Below are 25,828 nucleotides of genomic sequence, written 5' to 3' on the forward strand. Positions count from 1 at the left end.
TTTTTCATATTTTAATATTGGAACTTATAATAAGGAAATATTTTATTTTTCAGCTTGTAATGATGTTGACCGATGGCCTGCCCCAGTGCCAGGGAAGACATTACACCTGCCTATTATGGGGGTTGTAATGAAGGTAATATCTTTTATTTCATTTGTCTCATTTTCTGAGGAACTCTAGGAAGTTCATAGATGAGTTTTGCTTTTTAACTTTCTAGTGATGTCCAGTCCTGTTACTGCTTTCACTTGTATGTGAGGAGTTACAGAGGTATCATAGTTCCTCCTGCTGTACAGCGCCATTAGTCACACAACTCCAGGGGCCACCTATTTCGTTTCATCCTGTAGAGTTTGCACAAAGGTGTCATTCTTACATAATACATGTGAATGTAAATCCCACCTTCTAGATTTCTGCAACTCTGTGGCCCTCCAGAGAGGGTGGCATTGCAGAATGCTTTGTAGAATTGACTATGAATTAGTAAAAATTAAAAGAAATGAGGAAAGCCATTGGTTCGTAGGTTTAAATGAGCTTAATGTGTAATGCCAGACCAAACATGTCCATCCCAGGTTATTGTGCTCTGTTCACTTCTCCTTTCTTTTCCATTCCTTTTCTCTTTTCTTTTCCTTTCCCTTTCTTTCCTTTCTTCGTGTAGTAACATTTTGCTCAAAGGATTTGTATGAATGTTCTCTAAGTGCTTTTGCAATTCATTTTCAAGTTGGACTTATTTTTGGCAATGCTCTGTTTTTAGATATACTCATTTCTGTAGGATGTGTTCTGTTTTTTTCCCTGGGAGATCATCAAAAGTAGTAATTGTAACTCTGGGTTGAAAGTTCTCATGGTTTCCTGTTAGATTTATCCCATAGTTTGGCAAGCTTGAGAGGGTGTGTTTGGGTGTGTATGTATTAATGAAGCAAAGACTGGAACAATAAACAGGAAGCAGTATGAAGCTGATGCCCTTTTTCTGTTTTCCAGCACATTCTGTTTTCCAGCACATTTTCTGTGGGTTAGTGATTTCCATGTGTATGGGAATATGGAGACTTTGGTTAACTTACCTTCTGCTGTGACTAAAGATAAATAAGACTGTAGTTGTAAAGTCTGATACAGATACTTTGTTTTTATGGCTTTTTAGGCATTGCTGAGTATACTTTTTTAGTGGTAAGAGTGTTTCTGATCCCTCATTGTAATGGGACTCACAATTATAGAAAGGACATTCTTTTGTAGCCAAAGTTAATTTCTTCTCTTTCTCTTTAAGGTACGGATTCCCACATGTCATGACAAGCCTGGGACAACTCAAATAGCACAGTTAACTCAGCAGGTAGTGTGGCACTGTGGTACAATAATCTACCATATATAGTTTCTTTAACTGAATTCCTAAAACTAGCAGATGCAGAGTTTCTTGGGTTTATGGTCTATGTCTGAATATTACTGAAATATGCATTAAATAATTTTGTAATAAGTTGATAATAAGCTTTTTAATGTTTCTCAGATTTTTTTTCTTGTTATCCAGCAGAGAACTCAGAATTTATATTATAACTGTGAGGACTAGGGGAAAATACGTAAATCCTCTCATCTTCTTAGAAGAGAGGTCAACAGACTTTTGTTTGTAGGAAACTCAGTCAAAAGGATTCTATAGTTATGATTGTCTTTCATTTCTCCTAAAGCTACATCTGTTCATGGGTGGGGTTGAAGTTCTTATTTGAAATGTGTAACTGGTGTATTAGCACTCCCATTGTTTGAATTGAAATAAAATGGAAAGCACTAGGAAAACTACTTTTGCCTGTTGTATTATGGTAATATTTCAGGCAGTTGTGAATTAATCTACTATCTGACTGTTGGGTTAATGCTTTATCCAAGGAATCTGTCATCCTTGACCTTGTACTGTGTTAGGGGAGATTGGTAAGACCTATTCTCTTTGTGACTGCTTCTGGAGGAAGAGAATCTTAAAAGATAGGGCAACATAGCTTATTGATTACAAGATAGATATTTTGTATGATAGATAAATGATAGAAATCAATTTCTATAAATTTTAGTGACATTTTCTGTATTTTTTCTTTTTTATCTCAGGCAGACACACATATATCTGTTATTTTACCTACTGTTCATGAGGTGGATCTTTTCAGGTAAATTTTATTAACTGCCTTTTCTCTTTTACTTTGTGATATTGTTTTAAATTTCTTTAGGAAATGAATGTTCTTAATTGTGGAAAAAATGGGAAGAAAAAGGGGAAAAAAACTGGAAGAGAGTAGTCATTATGTTTCATATATTGTAAATTGGTAGCTTATCCCTTACTGTGTATTATGAGCTTTGACAGGGAGATTTGGATATGGATTTGGTATTACATGGTAGAAACATATTTTTTGTTTGGTTTGGTGTGAGAATGGCATTGTAATCATGTAAGAAAACAGACTTACTTTTTAGAGATGCATTTTTAAGTACTTTGAGATGAAATGTCATGAGGTTTGTATTTTATTTTAAAATACTTTGGTAGGGCACCTGGGTGCCTCAGTTGGTTAAGTGACTGCCTTCAGCTCAGGTCATGATCCTGGAGTCCCGGGATCGAGTCCCACATCGGGCCTACTTGGCAGGAAGTCTGCTTCTCCCTCTGACCCTCCCTCTTCTTATTTATTTATGTATTTATTTATTTATTTATTTGACAGACAGAGATCACAAGTAGGCAGAGAGAGAGAGAGGAAGCAGGTTCTCCGCGGAGCAGACAGAGATCACAAGCAGGCAGAGAGACAGGCAGAGAGAGAGAGAGGAAGCAGGCTCTCCGCAGAGCAGAGAGCCTGATGCGGGGCTCGATCCCAGGACCCTGGGATCATGACCCAAGCCGAAGGCAGAGGCTTTAACCCACTGAGCCACCCAGGCACCCCATGACTCTCCCCCTTCTCATGCTCTCTCTCTCTCTCTCTCTCAAATAAATAAATAAATAAATAAATAAATAAATTAAATACTTCAGTAATGGGCACCTGGGTGGCTCAGTCAGTGAAGCGTCTGCCTTTTGCTCAGGTAGTGCTCCTGAAGTCCTGGGATCGAGTCCTGCACGAGGCTCCCTGCTCAGTCGGGAGCCTCCTTCCGCCTCTCCTCCCCTCCTCTGCTCCTGCTCTCTCCTTCACTCTCTCTGTCTCTCAAATTAAAAAAATCTTTAAAAAAATAATAATAAAATTAAATTAAATACTTCAGTAAGAAGTGCCCAACTAACTCAGTTGGTAGAAACTAAGACTCTTAAAATACTTCACTAAGAAAAAAATTAATGAAGTAAAAGTGATAAAACATTGTTAACTCTAGATGATATAAAAATGGTGGTTCTTACACAATTGTCTATTTTTCTGTATGTTTGAAACTTTTCAAAATGCAAAATAAAAAAAGGGAGAGTGAATCTGGCACTGAAAAAAGAAAAGGAAAACATACCAGTGCCTGTGCCTTACCCAGAACAGCTGAATAGAAATCTTAGGACTGGTATGCAAGTCCTGGCTCCTAGGTGGTTCTGACGTGCATCCCAGGCTGAGAAACCACTGCTGTTGCCAAGCAGTTATTAAATAGTAATACAAGCAATCAGGAGTCATGCAAAAGACTTAGAATGGGATTTTTGGTTTGATTTTTGTGTGTGTAGAACTTTGTGTATGTGACCTTTAAACTGCATGGAATATTGCTTCAAAGAGTGATTCATTTTGTATGCTTGATTTGTTTTATATACTTGGCTTTAGAGCAACCCAGTAATCCCACTTTTAGGAATTTACCCCAATAAATAGAAAGCACATATCCACACAAAGACCTGTATGCAAATGTTTATAGCAGCTCTATTCATGCCAGCCTAAAACTGGAAACATAGCAAATGTTCATAAACTGGTAAATGGATAAACAAATTGTGATTCATGCATGTGCATGGAACACTACTTAGCAACTAAAAAAAAAGTGCACTGTTGATACAATCTGCAACATAGATGACTCAGAAGCATTATGCTTAGTGAAAGGAGCCAGATCTTAAAGAGCTGCCTACTGAATGATTGCATTTATATGATATTCTGGAAAAGGGGCAGACATCAGATCAGTGGTTGCCTGGGGGTGGGGGTGGGGAATCAACTACAAAGAGAAGAGGGAAATTTTGGAGTGATGGACGTGTTCTAAATCTTTGTTAAGTGTGAATTTTACTGTATGTAAGTTATAAATCTTACTTAAAAACAAATTGACATCCTTTTAAAATTAGATGTTGTAGCATTCTTAGAATGAAAAGGGGGAGTGTCCCCTAAGTAAATGAATAGTTATCACAGGAAAAATATACTAAGAAGGATGCATACTATTTATACTTTTTTTTTTTTTTTTTTTTGGAGAGAGAGGGAGACCGCCTGCATGCAAGTGGGTGGGAGGGGGCAAAGGGAGAGGGAATCTTAAGCCAGCTCCACGAGTGTTGCAGAGCCCCACATAGGGCTCAGTCTCAGGACCCTGAAATCATGACCTGAGCCGAAACCAAGAGTCAGTCCCTTTAACCGTCCGAGCCACCCAGGCGCCCCTACTATTTATACTTTTGACACTTTGTTCATTTTAAGGAATTAAAGAATTGGCATGAGTTAGTATAGAATTTGATTACTAGACATGTTTTCTTTTGAACTGCTGGGTGCAAATCTTAATGCATTTCAGTTTATTATCAGTTATCTTTGCTTTTGTGGTAATTGATTATTCCTACCACTAACACTTTTTATTAGCATGTGTCTTTTCTCCTGATTATGAATGACATGTTCTTTTGTTGTTGTTGTTAAGATTTTGTTTATTTATTTATTTTTTAAGATTTTTATTTATTTATTTATTTGACAGACAGAGATCACAAGTAGGCAGAGAGTGAGGGGGACCAGGCTCCCTGCTGAGCAGAAAGCCTGATGCGGGACTCGATCCCAGAACCCTGGGATCATGACCTGAGCCGAAGGCAGAGGCTTTAACCCACTGAGCTACCCAGGTGCCCCTATTTGTTTATTTGATAGAGAAAGAGACAGCGAGAGAGGGAACACAAACAGGGAGAGTGAGAGAGAAAAGCAGGCCTCCTGCTGAGTGGGGACCCCCCCCCCCCGCCTCTCCCCTTGCCCAATACAGGGCTTGATCCCAGGATCTGGGATCATGACCTGAGCTGAAGGCAGACACTGAACAACTGAGTTAGCCAGGTGCCCCTAAATGACATGTTCTTGTTTTTAAAGTAGGACAACTTGGGGGCACCTGGATGGCTCCCACTTAGATCATGCTCTTAGTCAGGGTCGTGTGATTGAGCCCAGTGTCCAGCTCCAAGCTCAGCAGGGAGTCTGCCTGAGATTCTCTCTCTCCTTTTCCCTCTGCCCCTCCCCGTCACTCTCACATGCACTCTTTCTCTCAAATAAATAAATAAGTAAAATCTTTAAAAAAGTAGAACAAGTGAGGTTTTTTTTTTTTTTATTCTTATTGCTCAGGAGGTGAGAAAATTGAAAGTTGAACAATAATAGGCTCACACAGATAGCGCTGTGCCAAATATTTAGTGTCTGACACTCAGGTTAGTGACAGGACTCATCATTTTGTGTGTGGAGAGCTTACATTGTACATTTATTCATGTGAATAAAAGTTTAAATGTTTATCACTTATATTGAAGGTGATATTTTCATACCAAGAGTGAGCTTGAGAGCAAAGGACTGAGACCTGGAAAGATTTGTGAAGCTGAGTGGCAGAAATGCAGTTCAGGGACACCTGGGTGGCTCGGTTGATTAAGCATCTACCTTCGGCTCACGTCGCGATCCCACAGTCCTGGGATCGAGTCCCACACTAGGCTCCTTGCTCAGCAGGGAGCCTGCTTCTCCCCCTCTCTGCCTGCCTCTCTGCCTACTTGTGATTTCTCTCTCTGTCAAATAAACAAATAAAAGATCTTAAAAAAAAAAAAAAAAAAAGAAATGCAGTTCAGTGTAGGCACTCATCTCCCTCCTTGTACCAGGTCAAGTCTCATTCAGCTACCACTAGTCCATGGACCCTGACTTTGGTGTCAGCTCTCTTGATCACATAGTCTTCTCATTCAGTTTTTAAGTTGGGCTTAGAACTGAGGGGCAGTTCTCTGTTGAAAGAAACACATTATCTTGCCTAGAGTCAAGGACATTTTACCTGATGATACTTGCTGTTGGTTCCTCATACTGATGCAAGAGGCATATCAGTTATGTGTTGTCATGTTCCTCCTTGCCCCCATCTTGAGAACGAAGCCATCTTGGCTTTCTACACCACTGGCAGAGTAGTTAACAGCTAGGGGTGTTTTGTGTTTCAAAGGCTGTAAAAGTCTATTACTATATAAAATGTGTCTGATATCATTGATACGTGTTAGTTTCTTTTAGCTTTTAAGATTATAACAACATGCTATGTCTTTCTGGAAAAAAGTTTATCTAGTTATTTGCTTGCCTAGTTATTTATCTAGTTATTTACTTGTCTATTTATATATGTATCTATTTATTCATCTGTTTATTTATTTGGAGTAAGTTTCTGATTTTTTCTAGGGGATGACTCTTGAGGGAGGCAATGGAGCTTAGCATAAAGCATAGCACTCCAGAATGGGGACCTGAAAGTAGTGCTAAAAAATACCCTGTAATTTCCCTATTGACCCTCATTTTAGTAATTTTATACTACAGTTAATTAGATGCCTCCCACCTATATTTATTAAATTTAGAGCTGGAGACAGGGTTTCTTTCTTGAATATTTAATACTTACCTCCCCAATAATAATAATTTTTGTAATAGGTATTTCTAAAGTAATACAGGGGTTTCAGAGAATGCTCTATCTTGTAACTCTACCGGGTGTCTGTTTATGCCCTTACTGATTATATATCACAATACTTGGGAGAAAAAGTAATTTGCAGCTTTAATGCCTTACAGGCACGCCACTATTAAATATATACTTAAACACACACACACTTACCACTTTTCTATAAATTTGTGATTGTTTCAAAATTTTATGTAAATGTATATGTAAGTGTATATGTGCACAGTATATGTAGTTATATATACATATGTGTATATATACATATAAATTTGAAACAGTCACTAATTTACAGAAAAGTAGTAGTATAGTTCAGAAAACTACTTCCTCGTACCACTTGATAGTCAGTTGGAGACCTGTTGTCTCATCATCTCTGAATACTTTAGTGTCTATCTCCTACAAATAAAGACACAATGCAGTCATCAGAATTGGGAAATTAATGTTGATAAATTAATACCGTTTAATTCAGATGTTACCAGTTGTCACAATACTGTCTAGTTCAGAATTATCTGTTGCATTTACTTGTCATGCTTCTTCAGTCTCTCTCCTTCAGTCTGGAATAGCTCCTCAGTCTTCCTTTGACACACCTGAGGTTCTTGTGGATTACAGGACAGTTACTTTGCAGGAAGTCCCTCAGTTTAGGTTTGTTTGGGATTTACTTGAGATTAAATGCGAGCTCTGTGTCTTTGGCAGGGACTTAGTTTGCCTTGTTACTGATGATGTTCACTTTGTGGTGTTCTCCAAGCTTCTCAATGATAAACTACTTGTTTTCCTTTTGTGATTAACTATTTTGTTGGGAGGCACTTTGAAACTATGTATATGAGTTATTTATTGCTATGTAATAAATTACCCCAATACTCTGAGGCTTAAAAGAACAAATATTACTTCATACAATTTCTGAGGGTTAGGAATCTAGGAACGGCTTAGCTAGATGGTTCTAGCTCTAGATCTCTTACGAAGCTGCAGTCAAGATATCAGGCAGGGTTTTAGTCAGTTGGACAAGGGGGGCATGAGGGTCTTGACTGAGGCTGGAGGATCTGTTCCCCAAAAATGCTTACTTACCTGGCTGCTGACTGGAGGTCACAGTTCCTTGTGGTTGTTAACAGGAGGCCTCATTTCTAGCCATGTGGACCTGTCCATAGGGCAGCTTGAATGTTCTCACAGTTTTCAGAGGTGATCCGAGAGAAGGCTGAAGCCACCATGTCTTTTATGACCTAACCTTCAAACTTGCATACTGTCCTTATTCTGTTCATTACATGTAAGCCATTAATCTAGTTCACAGCTAAGGAGGGGAGAATTAGGTTCCATGTTTTAAAGAAAGTGTCAAAGAATTTGTGGAAATATTTTAAAACATCATGCTGTGTATATCTGTATGGACTGTTGGTTTCCTGTTTTATTCAACAGGTTATTAAAGTCCATTATTCTCATTTGCTATTTCAGTTGTCCCCAGTTTGGCCAGTGAGACTTGTCTCACTTCAAGTTGGCCTCTATTTTTTTTTTAAATATATTCTTGTCATTCTTTAAATACTTACTTGCTTTTGTGTATAAGGAGTTCCAGGCTTGGGACACCTGGGTAACTCAGTTGGTTAAGCATCTGCCTTCGGCTTAGGTCATGATCCCAGGGTCCTGGGATAGAACCCTGCATTGGGCTCCATGCTCAGTGGGGAACCTGCTTCTCCCTCTGCTTGTGTTCTCTCTCTCTGACACATAAGTAAATAAAATCTTTAAAAAAGAAAAGATGTTCCAAGTTTATCTTTTCGTGTTTAATTTTAAAAATTGATACATAATTTACATACCATAATATTCACTCTTTCAAAGTATACAGTTCAGTGGTTTTTACTATATTCAGAAAGTTGTGCTTCACTACTCTCTAGTTCTAAAATATTTGATCACTTCGGGGCGCCTGGGTAGCTCAGTGGGTTAAGGCTTCTGCCTTCAGCTCAGGTCATGATCCCAGGGTCCTGGGATCGAGCCCTGCATCGGGCTCTCTGCTCAGTAGGGAGCCTGCTTCCTCCTCTCTCTCTGCCTGCTTCTCTGCCTACTTGTGGTCTCTGTCTGTCAAATAAGTAAATAAAATCTTTAAAATATTTGATCACTTCAAAAAGTAACCCTATTCCTAGTGGCAGTTAGTCCCCATTTCTTCCTTCCTCCCCAGCCCCTGGGAATCACTAATCTACCTTCTGTCTCCATAGATTTCCTATTCTGGCCATTCCATATAAATAGAATCACAAATTATGTGGCTTTTTGTGTCTACTTTCTTTCACTTAACATATCATTTTCATGGTTTATACATGCAGTAGCATGAATCATTACTTCATTTTATGATGTTCCGTTGTGTGGATATACATTTTGTTTATCCATTAATCCACTGAAGGACATTCAGACAGTTTTTACTTTTTAGCTATTATGTGTAATGCTACTATGAACATTTGTATGGACATATGTTTTCAGTTCTCTTGATTCGAAGATTATCTTGTGTGTTTCCTTCCCTGGCCCTGGAACCTGGAATCACCCATTTCTCCAAAGAGCCTTGGCTTTATTTATTTATTTAAAGTGGAGAATAAGATTCAGAAGCCAAGGTCTAGGTATTACTTGTGCTCAGTGCTATTGGGATATCATTGATTTTAGGCCCTCTCAGTGGACAGAGCTAGGAAGTATATACATATTTGTAAAGGGATGCATACATACATACTCATATATAATACATACACATTTTTGCATATGTATTTATTTCCAAATCCATATATATTAAAAAGCATAAAGTCATACTACTACTCCCAATTCCAGTCCTATAAGACAGGGTTCATTCTAGTTTTCTCCCTTTCTATATTTGTATTTCTTTTCCCTTTCTGAGGGACTACCTCCTATTATCCTTAATTAATTAATTTATTTGATCAGTCCCTATTAGTAACCAGTTTCTCATCTCTGCTTAAACTCTCTCCTCTGTGCAAATAATTTTCTTACCCCTTTTGGGCTTTGACACTCCGTACTCAGCTGCCCTTCTTCATGGATACCTTCCTTACCTTCTCAGGCTCTGCTCCATGCTAGATTGACCCCCATGTGGTTACCCACCCATGCCATTTAGGCTTCTCTATTTTACATTAGGCCTCCTCTCCATATGGGTGCCATCCTTACTTTGCTTGTGATCTGGCTCCCAATGCTAGAGAAACCCCACAGGAATGCCCTCCATACCCTGCTGTGCTCCTACGCCTCTTTCCAGGCCACCTCTCCATGTAAACACCCTATTTCCCCTGCTCTTATGTCCCAGCATGGACAACTTCAATACACTCTGGTTCTGACACTTCACACCAGGCTGCCCCTCCAGGCCTCTCATAACTTCTTGCCCTCTGTCACCCCAGACCAGATCACCTCCACACATGTACATCTTCACCACATTCCAACAACCCCCCAGGAAGCCACCTCCTCCATGTGGATGTCTCACAAAGGTCCTCACACCCCCCTCTGAGCCAGCATGTCTTCTTTCCCTCCTGGCAGAGATGCCTACCATGCACCATGTCTGCGTTACGATTCACTTGTTTAGGAAAGAAAGGAAGAAGAGCTCCTTTGCCTTATCCTTGAACTGTTTATTGTTTTGTTTTTGTTTTTTTCTTGCACTTCCTTCACATTTGTTTTCTTGCCTTTGAATAGTTAAAATTAACTTTCCCTAATTTCCATTTCACAAATCTGTTTTATATTTTTTAACTCACATGTTCTTCCTCCCTTCCTTTCTTCCTTCCTTTCTCTTTCTTGTGTGTGTATATGTTTTCAAATATGAAGATTATGGTTTTTATAAGTAGATATTCTCTAATCTACTAGGACAAATCGTTACCCTAACAGGAGGAAATTACTAAATAAGTATACCAAATGTCGGAGTCTAAGTAATGTACCAGACTTGTGTCCTAATAGGCTTCCACCTAATTCCAGGGCTATTATAAAAATATGGAGCATTCTGTAAGGGAAGGATTTACCCAGGAAATCATCTATTTGGCATTAGCTCTCCCCTTGTGATTTGTTTTCATCATTTTTTAATATTGAAAGCATTAGCTTTTATTTACTAATTTTTAAAAGATTTTATTTATTTATTTGAAAGAGAGAGAGAGAGAGCATGTGCAGGGGAAGCAGCAGAGAGAGAAGCAGACTCCCTGCTAAGCAGGGAGCCTGATGTGGGGCTTGATCCCAGGACCCTGAGATCATGACCTGAGCTGAAGTCAGACACTTAACCTATTGAGCTATCCAGGCTCCCCCAAAACGTTAGCTTTTATTTATTTTTTTTTAAGATTTTATTATTTGACAGAGAGCGAGAAAGGGAACACAAGCAGGGAGAGTGGGAGAGGGAGAAGCAGGCCTCCCGGTGAGCAGGGAGCTCGACCTGGGGCTCAATCCCAGGACGATCATGACCTGAGCTGAAGGCAGACGCTTAACCAACAGAGCCATGCAGGTGCCCCAAGCAATAGCTTTTAAATTAAGTAATCCAGTAAACATCCTTTGGAAAATTAATTTTTCTTGTTTTCTCTAAAATATTTAGAGTAGAAATTCAAATGTAGGGGCGCCTGCGTGGCTCAGTCGTTATGCGTCTGTCTTCAGCTTGGGTCCGCTCAGGGGGGAGCCTGCTTTTTCCTCTCCTCCCTGCTTGTACTCTCTCTCTCACTCACTCTCTCTCTCAAATAAATAAAGAAATCTTAAAAAAAAAATTCAGATGTAAGGAAGCAGTATTGATGAGATGGGCCTACCATATGGTACAATTTAATAATTATTCTACATGTTTTTATTATCTGTTAGCCATTTCGTATGTCAGTATATTGCATTTAATTTTCCAAAAATTGGAATGAGTCAAATTGGTATGTTTTTATATGTGTAAAAAGGTCTTACGCATCAGCATAGTCTAAAGAATTTGTCACAACGGGGTACGAATAGGTGGAAGAATTTATATAAGTATGAAGTTTTTAGAATGATCATCTAAGAACTGAAAACAACAGAGTTGGATAAATAACACTTCTACTGTATAAAATACCTTTCAGGTGTTTCTGCCCGGTTTTCCTTCATAGTCAGATGCTTTGGGAGCTGGTCCTGTTGGGGGAGCCCCTCGTGGTCATGGCACCGTCACCATCGGAGTCGTCAGAGACTGTACTGGCACTTGTTAAGTGAGTATATTGGGTTCCTGACAGTGGTAGTTGCAGCATTTTTCCATCTGTGATATATTTGCACACAACCCCCTTCCTTGTAATAAAGCTGTGCTCATTATAGTACCGTTTCATGGATAAGAAAATTAATTCAAGTTCCATGAGGGCTGGAACCATGTTTTGGTTTTTCTGAGCAACAAACATTCATTCACTTAGACAAAGCTGGCACCTGACAAGTATTAGTTGCATGAATGGTCAGTGTCTAGTCAAAGACATATAACTAGGATATTGGAGTGCCAGAATTTCTCCGCATCTTCTGCCCCATGTCCAGTGTTCTTTCAGCCCATCACTCCATGTTATTATGCATTTCCATTTGTCTTTCTGGTTTCCTAAAATGAGTTTACTGTTTATTGAAATAAAGAAATTAATAATCCCATTATGGGGATACTGTGTGTATTGATGTTTTATAGTTGTTGAGTAGGGCCTTTAATTTTGTGTCCTTTGTTTTAAATGTTCTTCTTGCTCCACAGCTGTATTTCTCCATTAAAGTACTTCAGTGACTTCCGACCTTATTTCACTATTCATGACAGTGAATTCAAAGAATATACTACTCGTACTCAAGCCCCGTGAGTAAACAAAACAGCTACTATTGACCAAGTATTAACCTGTATAACCAAATTATGTAAAATTAAATCTTGAACTTATTGGCATCTTGATTTTATAAAAGAAGGTTTGAAGAGCTGCTTATAATACTTGTCCATTTCAATTGTCAATCTTGTTTTCTTTGAATGGTTTTATTTATTAGTGGAAGCTGTATTGTCATTAATAGCCATCTGTTTTCTTGCCTTACTCAGGGCCTCTTAGAGCATCAGTTATCTCTTGTTGACCTGTAACTTCCTTTACTTTCTTCCTCTTCATTGAATTGGCATGGAAACATGAAAATTCTTCCCAGTATGTCAAAGGGGAAAAAATTATCTTACCCTTTCCCTTTTAGCTCTTGCTCTATTGCTCACTTTCTTTTAACAGCTAAATTTCTAAAATAACAACAACAAATCTCCATTTACTGTCTCTACTTCTTGGTTTTCTGGTTGCTTCTCAGTCCATTGCAGGTTGATTTCTCCACTTCCAGTGAAGTCATTCTTGGCCAGAGCCATCAAGACCCTCTCCCTGCCCGACTCCATGGGCACATTATTGCCCTATTTCTTCTACCTTCCCTTTCTTATAACATTTAAGCTGTTGATCTTGAAAGCATTTTTTAAAATATTTTATTTACTTTTGAGAGAGAGAGAGCGAGCCCACGAGTCGGGGAAGGGGCAGGAGGAGAAGCAGGCTCCTCCTTGAGCAGGGAGCCCAGTGCAGGACTCGATCCGAGGATCCCAGGATCATGACCTGAGCCAAAGGCAGACGTTTAACTGACTGAATCACCCAGGTGTCCAAGCTTGAAAGCATTTTAATCCTTGATGCCACTCTCACCTGGCTTTCTGGTGCTATATCTCAGTCTCCTGTGCAAGAGGTCTGTCTGCCAGCACCTTAAATGTTGGTGTTCTCCAGTCCTGTGTTCTGGGATCTGATTTCAGATTGATAATTCTTTCTGAGCAGTCCTTTTTTTTTTTTTTAAAGATTTTGTTTATTTATTTGACAGACAGTGAGAGAGGGAACACAAGCAGGGGGAGTGTAAGAGGGAGAAGCAGGCCTCCTGCCAAGCAGGGAGCTCCATGCGGGGGCAGGGAGCCCAGGACCCTGGAATCATGACTTGAGCCAAAGGCAGATGCTTAACAACTGAGCCACCCAGGTGCCTCTCTTTCTGAGCAATCTTATCTGTACCCATAGCCTCTGTTAAGACCCATATACTGATGACTGAAATTTATCTGCCTAGCCCAAATCTTTGCAAGTTGTAGACCTTTATGTCCAGGGTTTTATTGTTCTGTTTTGGTTTGGGTTTTTTTTGACATCTTAATTGCACTTGAAACTAAATGTATATAAACTGAATTCTTTCTGTTTCCTTGTTTTCTTCCCTAAACCTATGAATGGTACTACTTTTTACTTAGTTATCAAAAATCTAAATTGTCATAAATTTCTCCTTCTTACATGTCCCACATCAAGTTTTACCAAATTCTGTCAATTCAACACCATAAAATCTCTCTCATAATAACATTTGTTACTTGCTTTCTAAAAGTCTCTTCCCAGTCTTACTGTTTCCAGTCTTTGTCATATCTGCTGTTGTCTTCTCCCAAACCCCTTCCCCACCTTGTAGGGCATCTTCCAAATTTCCCCTAGAGTGATCGTCCTACATTTTTATTCATGTGACATCCTTCTATTTGGTTCTCTAGTACCTTCCATTTGCCTACAAGATTCTTAAACTTCTTAACATATTAACTTGGCACTTAATAAACTTTGTAGCATATTAACTTGGTACTTAATAATTCGGCCAGCACCTGCCCAGCTTTCATTTCTGACTCTTAATCCTTCTCCTTTTATGCTGTGGGAATGCTGAGCTCTTTGTAGTTCTTCGAGCATACCATGATCCCACTTCATTGCTTTGCTCGTACTATTTGTTCTGGACTACTTTTACCTCCCTTATCCACTTGGGGAAGGACTTGTATTCATCTTCCATATCTTTGTGCAAATATCATCTCTTTGGTGAAGCTTTGTTTTTTTGTTTTGTTTTGTTTTTAGAGATTTATTTGTTCTAGGAAGAGAGAGAGCATATGCGCACAGGCATGGCAGGGAGGGGCAGAGGGAGAGGGAATCTTCAAGCAGACTCCCTGCTGAGTGCTGAGTCCTACGCACGGGGCTTAGTCTCAGTAACCCAATATCATGACCTGAGCTGAAAGCAAGAGTCTGATGCTTAACCAGCTGAGCCATCCGGGCACCACTGGTGAAGCTGTCTTCAGCTGTCTTCAATTACCAAGTTTCTCCTTGGTAATTGTCGTATGTTTTATACCACCTTCTCTCTTTCCTGATTTTGGCATTGTAATCGGGTATGTATGCCTTTCTTTCTGTATGCTTTTAAAAAGACCATGTCTTTTCACCTGTACTTGCCTAGTGCTAAACATGGTGCCTGGCACATAGTTGTTACAGAATGCATTGAGTGAAGGAAAAAATCTGTTGTTCAATCTAAAGAAATTATAAACTGTTCTTCACTGGAACATTTGTCTTTTTCCTCACTTTTTTTCTGTTTTGTTTTTATGTAGGCCTTCTGTCATATTAGGAGTAACCAACCCTTTTTTTGCGAAAACACTCCAGCACTGGCCACACATTATTCGAATAGGAGACCTTAAACCTGCAGGTAAAGTATAAATTCAGTGTTTTGTTTTTAGTATGTTATTTGGCGGAGCAGGTTCATTTCTTCCACTTTGTTTTCATCTCTTGATTACTTTTTAATTATGTTGATGGTAACCTTTTTGGAGGCAATCTGAATAAGGGTCTTTGGAGAAGAGTCTAACTTCCCACTAAAATATACAGATTCTTATATATGTAACCCATCATGTCCTCCTATCAAAAAATGTACTTCTAGTGTTGTAAAAATGGAATGAATTAACACAATAAAACCTCAAAAATTTGAGCAACTTTTTGTATACAGATAAGCCCAATTAAACAGGGATTTCCAACACTGCTTGAATAAAACCTTGTAGAAGCTAGAATTATTCAATTTGGCACGAAATTCTCTGCTAGGTCTCAAAAAAAGTATACATTTCTGTGGTAGTGGTATTGATTAAGGAAGTGGTCAGAGGTTGTGCTTTCCTTGAGCTGTTACTTCCTTGAGCTATTTTGCTCATAGTAACTATTTTTTTTTAAGATTTTTATTTATTTATTTGACAGACAGAGATCACAAGCAGGCAGAGAGGCAGGCAGAGAGAGAAGGAGGGGAAGCAGTCTCCCTGCTGAGCAGAGATCTCAGGACCTTGGGATCATGACCTGAGCCGAAGGCAGAGGCTTTAACCCACTGAGCCACCCAGGCACCCCACTCATAGTAACTATTTAATAAATGATTTAAATGAGTAAATTAATTCGGAGGTTGAAGTTTTGTTAACTTAGATGACAATTTAATGGTATCTCTGACATTCCTCACTGGACATTCCTGAATTTTCTACTGAATTAGTGAGACTTGAGATACTGGAAATATTAAGTAACCTAATGATGTGTTACTTCTAAAGACTTATTTTGGTATATACAGGTATATTTCAAATATTATTTAATAATTTATGAGACATCCCTTCTGGTATATACATAAATCTAGATAGATATGTTAGACTCAAGCAGTAACAATTTATTTTTTTATTTTGTATTTTTAAAGATTTTATTTATTTATTTGAGACTGAGAGAGAGAGCGAGAGAAAGAGAGCACGAGCAGGTTGAGGGACAGAGGGAGAAGCGGACTCCCGATTCTGGGACTCCAGAGCAGAAGGCTGACGTTCAACCAAGTGAGTCACTGAGGCACCCCAAGCAATAACAATCGAAGTCATATTATTTATGAACATTATTTAGACTCAATCTTATGCTGAAATCCTTAGAAACCTTAAGAAATGGAGGAAAGAGCAAATAGCTTCACCTTGGCTGTCAGATCTGTGTCTTCTTAGGCAGAACATCCTCTTTAAGCCTCACATTCTTTGTCTGGCTCATGACATTCTGTAAATGTCATAGTCACCTGCCATTTCACTGGTGTCCTCTCTGATTTAATGATAATTTAGGGGGCGCCTGGGTGGCTCAGTGGGTTGGGCCGCTGCCTTCGGCTCAGGTCATGGTCTCAGGGTCCTGGGATCGAGCCCCGCATCGGGCTCCTTGCTCGGCGGGGAGCCTGCTTCTCTCTCTCCCTCTGCCTGCCTCTCTGCCTGCTTGTGCTCTCTGTCTCTCCCTCTGTCAAATAAATAAATAAAATCTTTAAAAAAAAAATGATAATTTAGAACACAGCAGTCACCGGAGTTTTAGCTATGAGAAGATAGGAAAAAGTTTTTAAAATCTTAATTTAGGGGGCGCCTGGGTGGCTCAGTGGGTTGAGCCTCTGCCTTCGGCTCGGGTCGTGATCTCAGGGTCCTGGGATCGAGCCCCACATCGGGCTCTCTGCTCAGCGGGAAGCCTGCTTCCCCTTCTCTCTCTGCCTGCCTCTCTGCCTACTTGTGATCTCTGTCTGTCAAATAAATAAATAAAATCTTTAAAAAAAAAAAAATCTTAATTTAGTATTGACATTTATTTTTATGGTTTTGTCCTATTAATCTAGACTGATTAATTGTGATATAGTTGACTACTCTTTATTATCTTTTTCTAATGGAAAAGGCTCTGTTGCAGCTTTAAGTAGAGGAACTTCTGCATAAAATCATTGGTAAAGTAGTGTGTTTAACTTTATAAGAAACTGTCAAACTGTTTTCCAAAGTGGTCCACCATTTTTACGTTTAAAAAAATTTTGTTAAAGTTTATTTATTTGTTTGCTTTTAAGTTTTTATTTAAATTGCAGTTAGTTAAGCTACAGTGTAATATTAGTTCCAGGTATACAGTATAGTGATTCAGCACGTCCATACATCACCTGGTGCTCATCACAAGCCCTCCTTCATCCCCACCACCTGTTTCACCCATTGCCCACCTCCCCCACCTCTCCTCTGGTAACCATCAGTTTGTTCTCTATAGTTAAGAGTCTGTTTCTTGGTTTGCCTTTCTATTTTTTTTCCCACCCATGCTCATTTGTTTTGTTTCTTAAATTCCACATATGAATGAAATCATATGGTATCCTTCTCTGACTGGGTTATTTCACTTAACACAATATTCTCTACACCTGGGCGCCTGGGTGTAGAGAATATTGTGAAAGCCTCTGCCTTCGGCTCAGGTCATGATCCCAGGGTCCTGGGATCGAGCCCCACATTGGGCTCTCTGCTCAGCAGGGGGCCTGCTTCCTCCTCTCTCTCTGCCTGCCTCTCTGCCTACTTGTGATCTCTGTCTGTCAAATAAATAAGTAAAATCTTAAAAAAAAAAATATTCTCTACACCTAGGTTGGCATTTGAACCCAAAGCCCAAGATCAAGAGCTGCACACTCTTCTGACTGTGCCAACCAGGCGCCCCTAATTTTACATTCTCACCAGCAGCCCATAAGGGTTCCTGTTTCTTCACATCTCTGCCACTGGCATTTGCTACTGTCTGTGTTTTTCATTATTGCCATTCAGTAGGTTTGAGATAGTGGTTTTCATTTGCCTTGTCCTAGTATTTACTAGGGCAAATGATGTTGAGCATCTTTTCATCTATTTGTTAGTTGTTCATATATCTTCTTGGATGAAACGTTGACTGAAATCTTTTGCCAATTTTTAGTTAGGTTTCTTATCTTAATATTTAGTTGTAAGAGATCTTTATGTATTTTGGATACAAGTCTGTTTTTAGACATGTGATTCACAAATATTTTCTCACAATATTTTTTTCTCTTTTGTTTTCTTAATGGTTTCTTTTGAAGTGCAAAAGTGTTTCTTCTCCCCAGTCTGATTGAGATATACTTGATAGACAACACTGTGGTCAGTTTAGGATGTACAGCATAATGACTTACATATATTATGAAATGATTGCCACAATAAGTTCAGCTAATATCTGTCACCTTGTACAGATACCAAAAAAAAAAGGAAAATAGTGTTGTTTCCTTGTGATGAGAACGTTCAGGAATTACTCTCTTAGCAGTTTTCAAATATAATCCTATACAGCAATGTTAACTTTAGTCTATAGTCATCGTGTTGTCATTATGTATCTGCATCACATCGCCAGTACTTAATTTATCTTATAGCTAGAAGTTTGTGCCTTTTGACCATTTTCATCCATTTCCTCCATCTCTAACCCCTCAGCTTGGGTATCTACTAAAATATGTTTAATTTTAAGTCTAGTTTATCAGTTCTTTTTTTCTTTTATAGATTAGCCTTTTGATAGTATATCTAAGAACTCATTGCCCAATGCAGGGTCACAAAGATTTTCTCCTGTGTTTCCTTCTGAGAGTTTGATTTATTATGTTAGCACCCACATTTAGGTCTATGAACCACATTAGTTGTTTTTTTGTGGCTTAAGGGTCCAAAATAATCTTTTTTGAATGTTGCTCTTCAGTTGCCTTAGCACTTTTGTTGAAGACTATCTTTTTTTCTATTGGATTTCATTGGTACCTCTGTGGAAAAGCAACACTAATGCAGTGTCTTGGTTACTGTAGTTTTATAGTAAGATTTGAAATCAGGAAGTGGAAGTCTTTTAATAATGTTCTTCTTTTCCAAAACTGTTTTGGTTATCCTTGGTGTTTTGCATTTCCATACAAATTTTAGGATCACTTTGTTAATTTCTGCAGACAGCTAGCAGGGATTTTGATAGGGATTGTGTTAATATGCAGTAAATTTGCGGGATTTTGTTTTTGGTGTTTTCTGATCTGGGAACTTGAGATGTCTTCTGTTGTTTAGGTCTTCTTTAATTTTTCTTGGCAATGTTTGTAGTTTTCTTTTTAAAGGTTTCTTTTGTTTGTTTTTTATTTGAGAGAGAGAATGAGAGAGCACAAGCAGGGGTCCCAGCAGAGGGAGATGGAGAAGCTGGCTCCTCACCGAGTAGGAAGCCTGATGTGGGGCTCTGTCCCAGGACCTGGGATCGTGACGTGAGCCAAAGGCAGACACCTAACCAACTGAGCCACCCAGGTGCCCCTGTAGTTTTCAGTATACAAGTCTAATTATGACGTTAGGTAAAGGTTTTTCATAGATGTCCTTCATTAGATTGAGGAAGTGCCTTTCTGTTTCTAGTTTGTTGAGAAGGATTATCATGAATTGGTGTTGAATTTTGTGAAATGCTTTTTCTGTATCTATGGAGATTGTCGTGTGGTTTTTGTCCAATATAGCATATTAATTGCATTTTGGATGTTAAACCAACCTTATATTCCTTGGATAAATCCCATTTGGTCATGGTATAGAATCCTTTTTATATGTTGCTGGATTTGATTTGCACTTATTTTTGTTGAGCATTTTCCCATCCCTGTCTATGAGGGATATCAGTCTGGTTTCTTTTCTTATGATGACTTGCTAGCTAATATTCTTGTTACTCTGAGAAGTGTCTGTGTCTTCAGGCAAGTGAAGTTACCATTTATTTTTTTTTTAAGATTTTATTTATTTATTTGATAGACAGAGATTGCAACTAGTCAGAGAGGCAGGCAGGGAGAGAGAGGGGGAAGCAGGCTCCCCGCTGAGCAGAGAGCCCGATGCAGGGCTTGATCCCAGGACCCTGAGACCATGACCTGAGCCGAAGGCAGAGGCCTTAATCCACCGAGCCACCCAGGCGCCCCTGAAGTTACCATTTAAAAAGAAGGCCTAGGACCAAGGGAATGGAGGGGACAATTCTTGAATTGCTTTTTCAAAGTGGGGATGAGGGCAGATATGGAATTATTAGACCTTATTTTCAGCAGCCAGCTTTAGAGATCAGCTGCTGTGTTGTCTCTGATTATTTCCATCACCAGATAATTTGGACCACTTCACCAGGTATCGTTTTTTCTACAGGAAAGCAGTGGTGGTATATGGAAGCATTATGCTTTATAGATTCTTAGTGGTCACTGAGGAGTGAATGCTAGAGGTTGTCAGTGTGCTCAGTTTGGTCCTTGTTCAGTTAATGGAAAAAATATGTTATGAACAAAGGCACCAGCAGTAGTTTGATGATTTGGGGCAAGACTTTAGTGTCTGACTGTTTCTGGGACTGGCAGGTCTTATAGGAGCACAGTTCTTTTTTTTTAAAGGTTTTATGTATTTAGTTATTTATTTGACAGACAGAGGCACAGTGAGAGAGGGAACACAACCAGCAGGAGTGAGAGAAAAGCAGGCTTCCCACTGAGCAGGGAGCCCTATGCGGGACTCGATCCCAGGACCCTGGGATCATGACCTGAGCCGAAGGCAGATGCTTAACAACTGAGCCACCCAGGCGTCCCTGAGCACAATTCTTAACAGAAGTGCAAAATTTCATTAAGTTTAGTGTGTTTATGATATTTTCCCTTACGTACCTTAAAAGTTGTTTTTATTGTGGTAAAATATACATAACCTGAAATTTACCATTTTTACTAGTATTAAGTATTTAATTCACTTAAAAACAATATAGTGGCATTAAGTATATTCATAATAAGCAACCCTCACCACTATCCACTTACAGAACTTCATCATCCCAAACAGAAGGATTTGGATTTAGTTCACCTAGGAGGTGGGTGGGGAGATGGGATAACTGGGTGATGGGCATTAAGGAGGGCACTTGATGTAATAAGCACCGGGTGTCCTATGCAACTGATGAATCACTAAATTCTACCACTGAAACTAATAATACACTATATGTTAATTAAATTGAATTTTAAATAAAATTTTTTTTAAAATAACACAGTAGCATTAGATACATTCACAAGGTGCAACCCTCATCACTGTCCAGTTCCAGAACTTCATCATCCCAAGCAGAAGGATTTGGATGTCGTTCACCCAAATCCAAAACCCATTAAACAATAGCTCCCTAGTTATTGCATCCCCCAGTCCCTGGTAACTTTTATTCTAATTTCTGTTTCTATAAAGTTGACTCTTCTACATATTTTGTATAAGTGGAATCGTGTAATATTTGCCTTTTGTTATTTGGCCTATCTCACTGTTTTCAAGGTTCATTTATGTTATCCCATGCAGAAGAATCAGAAGCATTTCATCCTCCCCCCCTTTTTTTTTAAATTGCAATGGGATGCCTGGGTGGCTCAGTCAATTAAGTGGCTGCCTTTGGCTCAGGTCATGATCCCAGGGCCCTGGGATTGAGTCCCACATCCAGCTCCCTGCACAACGGGGAGTCTGCTTCTCCCTCTCCCTGCTGCTCCCCTTGCTTGTGCTTGCTCTCTCCTTCTGACAAATAAATAAAATCTTTTTTAAAAATTGCAGTAAAATGCACATAACATGAAGAAATTTACCTTCTCAGCCATTTTTTAAAAAAGATTTTATTTATTTGACAGAGAGAGACACAGCGAGAGAGGGAACACAAGCAGGGGGAGTGGGAGAGGGAGAAGCAGGCTTCCCACCCAGCAGGGAGCCGGACAGGGGGCTTGATCCCAGGACCTCAGGATCATGACCTGAGCCAAAGGCAGACACTTAACAACTGAGCCACCCAGGCACTCCACTCAGCCATTTTTTAAGTGGCATTAAGTGCATTCACATTGTTGCACTATAATCACCACCATCTACTCACAGTGCTCTTTTCATCTTGCAAAATTGAAACTCCTTACCCATTAAACAATAACTTCTCATCCACTTCTTTCTCCACTCACCCCACCCCAGGCCTTAGCAACTACGTGTCTACTTTCTGTCAATATGAATTTGACTACTCAGGTATTTCATGTAAGTGGAATTCTGCTTTATTTGTCCCTTTGTGGCTGGCTTATTTCACTTAGCATAACGTCCTCAGGGTTCATTCATCTTGTAATGTGTCAATTTTTTTCCTTTTTAAGATTTAGTAATATTCCATTGTGTGCATGTACCACATTTTATTTATCTATTTATCTGTCAATGGACACTTGGGTTGCTTCCACCTTTGAGCTATTGCAAATAATACTTCTGTGAACACGGATGTACAGATACTTCTTTGAGTCCCTGCTTTCACTTCTTTTGAGTATGAATCCACAGAAGTGGGATTGCTGGACCATATAGCTATCTGTGTTTAATTTTTTGAGAAACTGCCATACTGTTTTTATTTTCCATTCACACCAACAGTGCACAAGGGTATCAGTTTCTCTACATCCTTGCTAACACTTGTTATTTTTCGGTGTTTTTTTGATGGTAGCCCTTCTAATGGGTGTGAGTTGGTATCTTAACTGTGGTTTTGATTTACATTTCCCTAATGATTAGTAATGTTGAGCTTCTTTTCATGTGTTTATTGGCCATCTGAATAACTTCTTTGGAGAATTATCTTTCCAAGTCCTTTTTTAATCAGGTTGTTTTGTTATTGTTGAGTTGTGAGAGTTCTTTATATATTCTGGGTACCAATCCCTTACCAGATAAGTGCTTTGTAAATATTTTCTCCCATTCTGTGAGTTGTCTTGTCATTCTCTCATTGATAGTGTCCTTTGATGCACAAAAGTTTTAATTTTTTTTTCATTTAAATTATTTTTATTAACATATAATGTATTATTTGCCCCAGGGGTACTGGTCTGTGAATCATCAGGCTTTACACATGTCACAGCACTCACCATAGCACATACCCTTCCCAGTGTAAAAGTTTTAAGTTTTGATAAAGTCCAGCTTTTCTTTATTTTCTTTTATTGCCTCTGCTTTTGGTTTCATATTCATGAAAATCCATTTATCTTTTAATTTATGAGTGTTGTGTATATATCTTGTGGCATTTTTCTGCCTATTGATCTCAAGACCAGGACCACTGCATTTGCTGCACAAGTTGTGAAACACAACAGTCCTTCTTAGAATTCTGTCTTCTTAGAGTTCAAGACTATCTGAGAGGGTCAGTAAAACTACAGAAAAAGTATCTTCTACAGGACTGGTGGGGAAGGCACAGCAAAACTGAGATTCATAACTTTACCAGAAACATACATGTAGTTTTAACCCTGTAGAGGGATCATTCCTGCTGATATAAAGGGATTCTTTCTTCTGGATTATACCTAGTTTTACTTCACCCAAATTCTATTAAAAAGAGAAATTTAATGTTAAGATGATAGTACTTAACAAATATTCCTCAAAGCAATTCTATTAGTGTATACTGGATCAAATTATAAACTGATAATTTCTGACCAGAAATTGGGTTTGGTGATTTCACTAAAGGTAAAATATTTGGCCTAAATGTGGAAGATTCTAATGCCTATATACAGAGGTGCAATAGTGATGACTATTAATTTAGTAATGTTAAACCCTCTCTAATATACATTGTACATAACAGACATTGAATAAGTATTTTTTTAAGATTTTATTTATTTATAAATAAATAAAGAGAGGAATAGAGTACAAGCAGGGAAAGCAACAGCGGGAAAGCAGCAGGGGGGGAGAAGCAAGTTCCAAACCCAACAGAGAGCCTGATTCGGGGCTCAATCCCAGGACCCTGGGACCATGACCTGAGCTGAAGGCAGATGCTCAGCTGACTGAGCCACCCAGGCACCCCTGAATAAGTTTTGGGTTCTTTGTAGACAGCTGGGTTCATTGCAGACACTTGTTTTTGTATCCCAAAGCCATCTGACAAATACTCATTAAAATTTTTTTGTAATAGGCAGTGTATCTTCATGACTAATTTTCTTTATATCTATCACATACTACAGTATAAGAATGATGATGGCTAAGGTTAGAGATCAGTATACATCTTACACCTGAAGAGAGCCAGTGAGTCAGAGGAGAATTGTGTAAGTGAAGATTACCACAGCGGGTTTATTTTTGGTTTTTCCCTTTTTAAAAAGACAGATGTGGTTGTAACCTGTCTTCATTATACCCAGAACTTATTGATTAGAAGAATATATGAAACCTGGGGCGCCTGGGTGGCTCAGTGGGTTAAAGCCTCTGCCTTCGGCTCAGGTCGTGATCCCAGGGTCTTGGGATCGAGCCCCACATCGGGCTCTCTGCTCAGCAGGGAGCCTGCTTCCTCCTATCTCTCTGCCTGCCTCTCCGCCTACTTGTGATCTCTCTCTCTCTCTCTGTGTCAAATAAATAAATAAAATTTAAAAAAAAAAAAAGAATATATGAAACCTGCCTAACTCTTCTCCCCTCTGAAACTTGGTTCTTTTTTGCACAGTGAGTTTCAGAAAATAATGTGTTAACAAACAGTATAGGTGGATAGAATAATTGCAAGTCCTTTGTGACTCAGAGCAGAAGGAAACAGAAAATAAGGGCAGGAATACTTAGACTTATTCAAACCATTGTGGTTTTAAACATGCTGTTTGGATTCTTGGAGTCAGAAGCAGATAAATGACTTGAATTTAGTTATCTGTATAGTTAAGTAGGTATTAATTTGGTACTTATTAAGGGGACAAAAGTTTTACAGATCTTGTGGTGAGAATTTCTCTGAGCTCTGGAAAGCACAACCACAAGAGTCAAGATGAGAGATGTTCTCATAAGAATTTACATGGGAGGGGTGCCTGGGTGGCTCAGTCCTTAGGCGTCTGTCTTCAGCTCAGGTCGTGATCTCAGGGTCCTGGGATCAAGCCCCACATCAGGCTCTCTGCTCCATGGAGAGCCTGCTTCTCTCTCGTCCACTCCCCCTGCTTGTGTTCCCTCTCTCACTGTGTCTCTCTCTATCAAATAAGTAAATAAAATCTTAAAAAAAAGAATTCGTACATGGGAATTTGTCAGCACAATTTGTCAATGTATTCTACCATTGACAAAGTAAAAACTATGAGCTGATGAATCAAAAACATTCTGAGGGACTGGGTGGCTCAGTTGGTTAATCATCCGACTCTTGGTTTCAGTTCAGGTCATGCTCTCAGGCTTGTGAGATTGAGCCCCAAGTCAGGATCTGAACTCATCATGGAGTCTATTTGAGTCCGTTTGAGATTCTCTCCCCATCTTTCCTTGTGTCCCTTCCCCTGCTCTCGTGCACACATACTTTCTCTTTCTAAAATAAGTAAATAAAAATCTTAAAAAGTTCTGGAAACCTGAGTGTTTCTGGAGTTTGTTGTTCTCTCAGTCTGTCCCCAAAGCCTTTTGGTTTTATCTCTTCCAGAGAGCTCCAGTAGCTCCCTCTCTTCTCTTTCCTTGCTGTACCTGTCTTATTTCAGGTTCTGTATCTACCCAGGAGCAGTACTCCACAATGCTGCCTTTTTTTTTTTTTAAGATTTTATTTATTTATTTCACAGACAGAGATCACAAGTAGGCAGAGAGGCAGGCAGTGAGAGAGGGGGAAGCAGGCTCCCCGCCGAGCAGAGAGCCCAATGTGGGGCCTGATCCCAGGACCCTGGAATCATGACCTGAGCTGAAGGCAGAGGCTTTAACCCACTGAGCCACCCAGGCGCTCCTCCACAATGCTTCTATTTTATCCTCTGGGC

The 25,828-nt window shown here is 39.3% G+C and overlaps 1 protein-coding gene across 2 annotated transcripts in view; it reads left to right on the top strand.

Annotated features, from left to right (window-relative positions):
- DENND6A (DENN domain containing 6A) overlaps positions 1 to 25,828 on the top strand; it is a 61,680-nt gene that overhangs the window by 25,443 nt on the left and 10,409 nt on the right. For both annotated transcript variants that reach the window (XM_080799791.1, XM_080799790.1), the window contains 6 exons: positions 54 to 133; positions 1,248 to 1,310; positions 2,060 to 2,115; positions 11,764 to 11,886; positions 12,396 to 12,491; positions 15,060 to 15,154. In XM_080799791.1, coding sequence (XP_080655917.1) covers positions 54 to 133; positions 1,248 to 1,310; positions 2,060 to 2,115; positions 11,764 to 11,886; positions 12,396 to 12,491; positions 15,060 to 15,154 — 513 coding nt within the window. The remainder of the gene's footprint in view (positions 1 to 53; positions 134 to 1,247; positions 1,311 to 2,059; positions 2,116 to 11,763; positions 11,887 to 12,395; positions 12,492 to 15,059; positions 15,155 to 25,828) is intronic.

Source organism: Martes martes (genome assembly GCF_963455335.1).
Source record: "Martes martes genome assembly, chromosome: 1".
In the NCBI taxonomy this organism is placed as follows: domain Eukaryota; kingdom Metazoa; phylum Chordata; class Mammalia; order Carnivora; family Mustelidae; genus Martes; species Martes martes.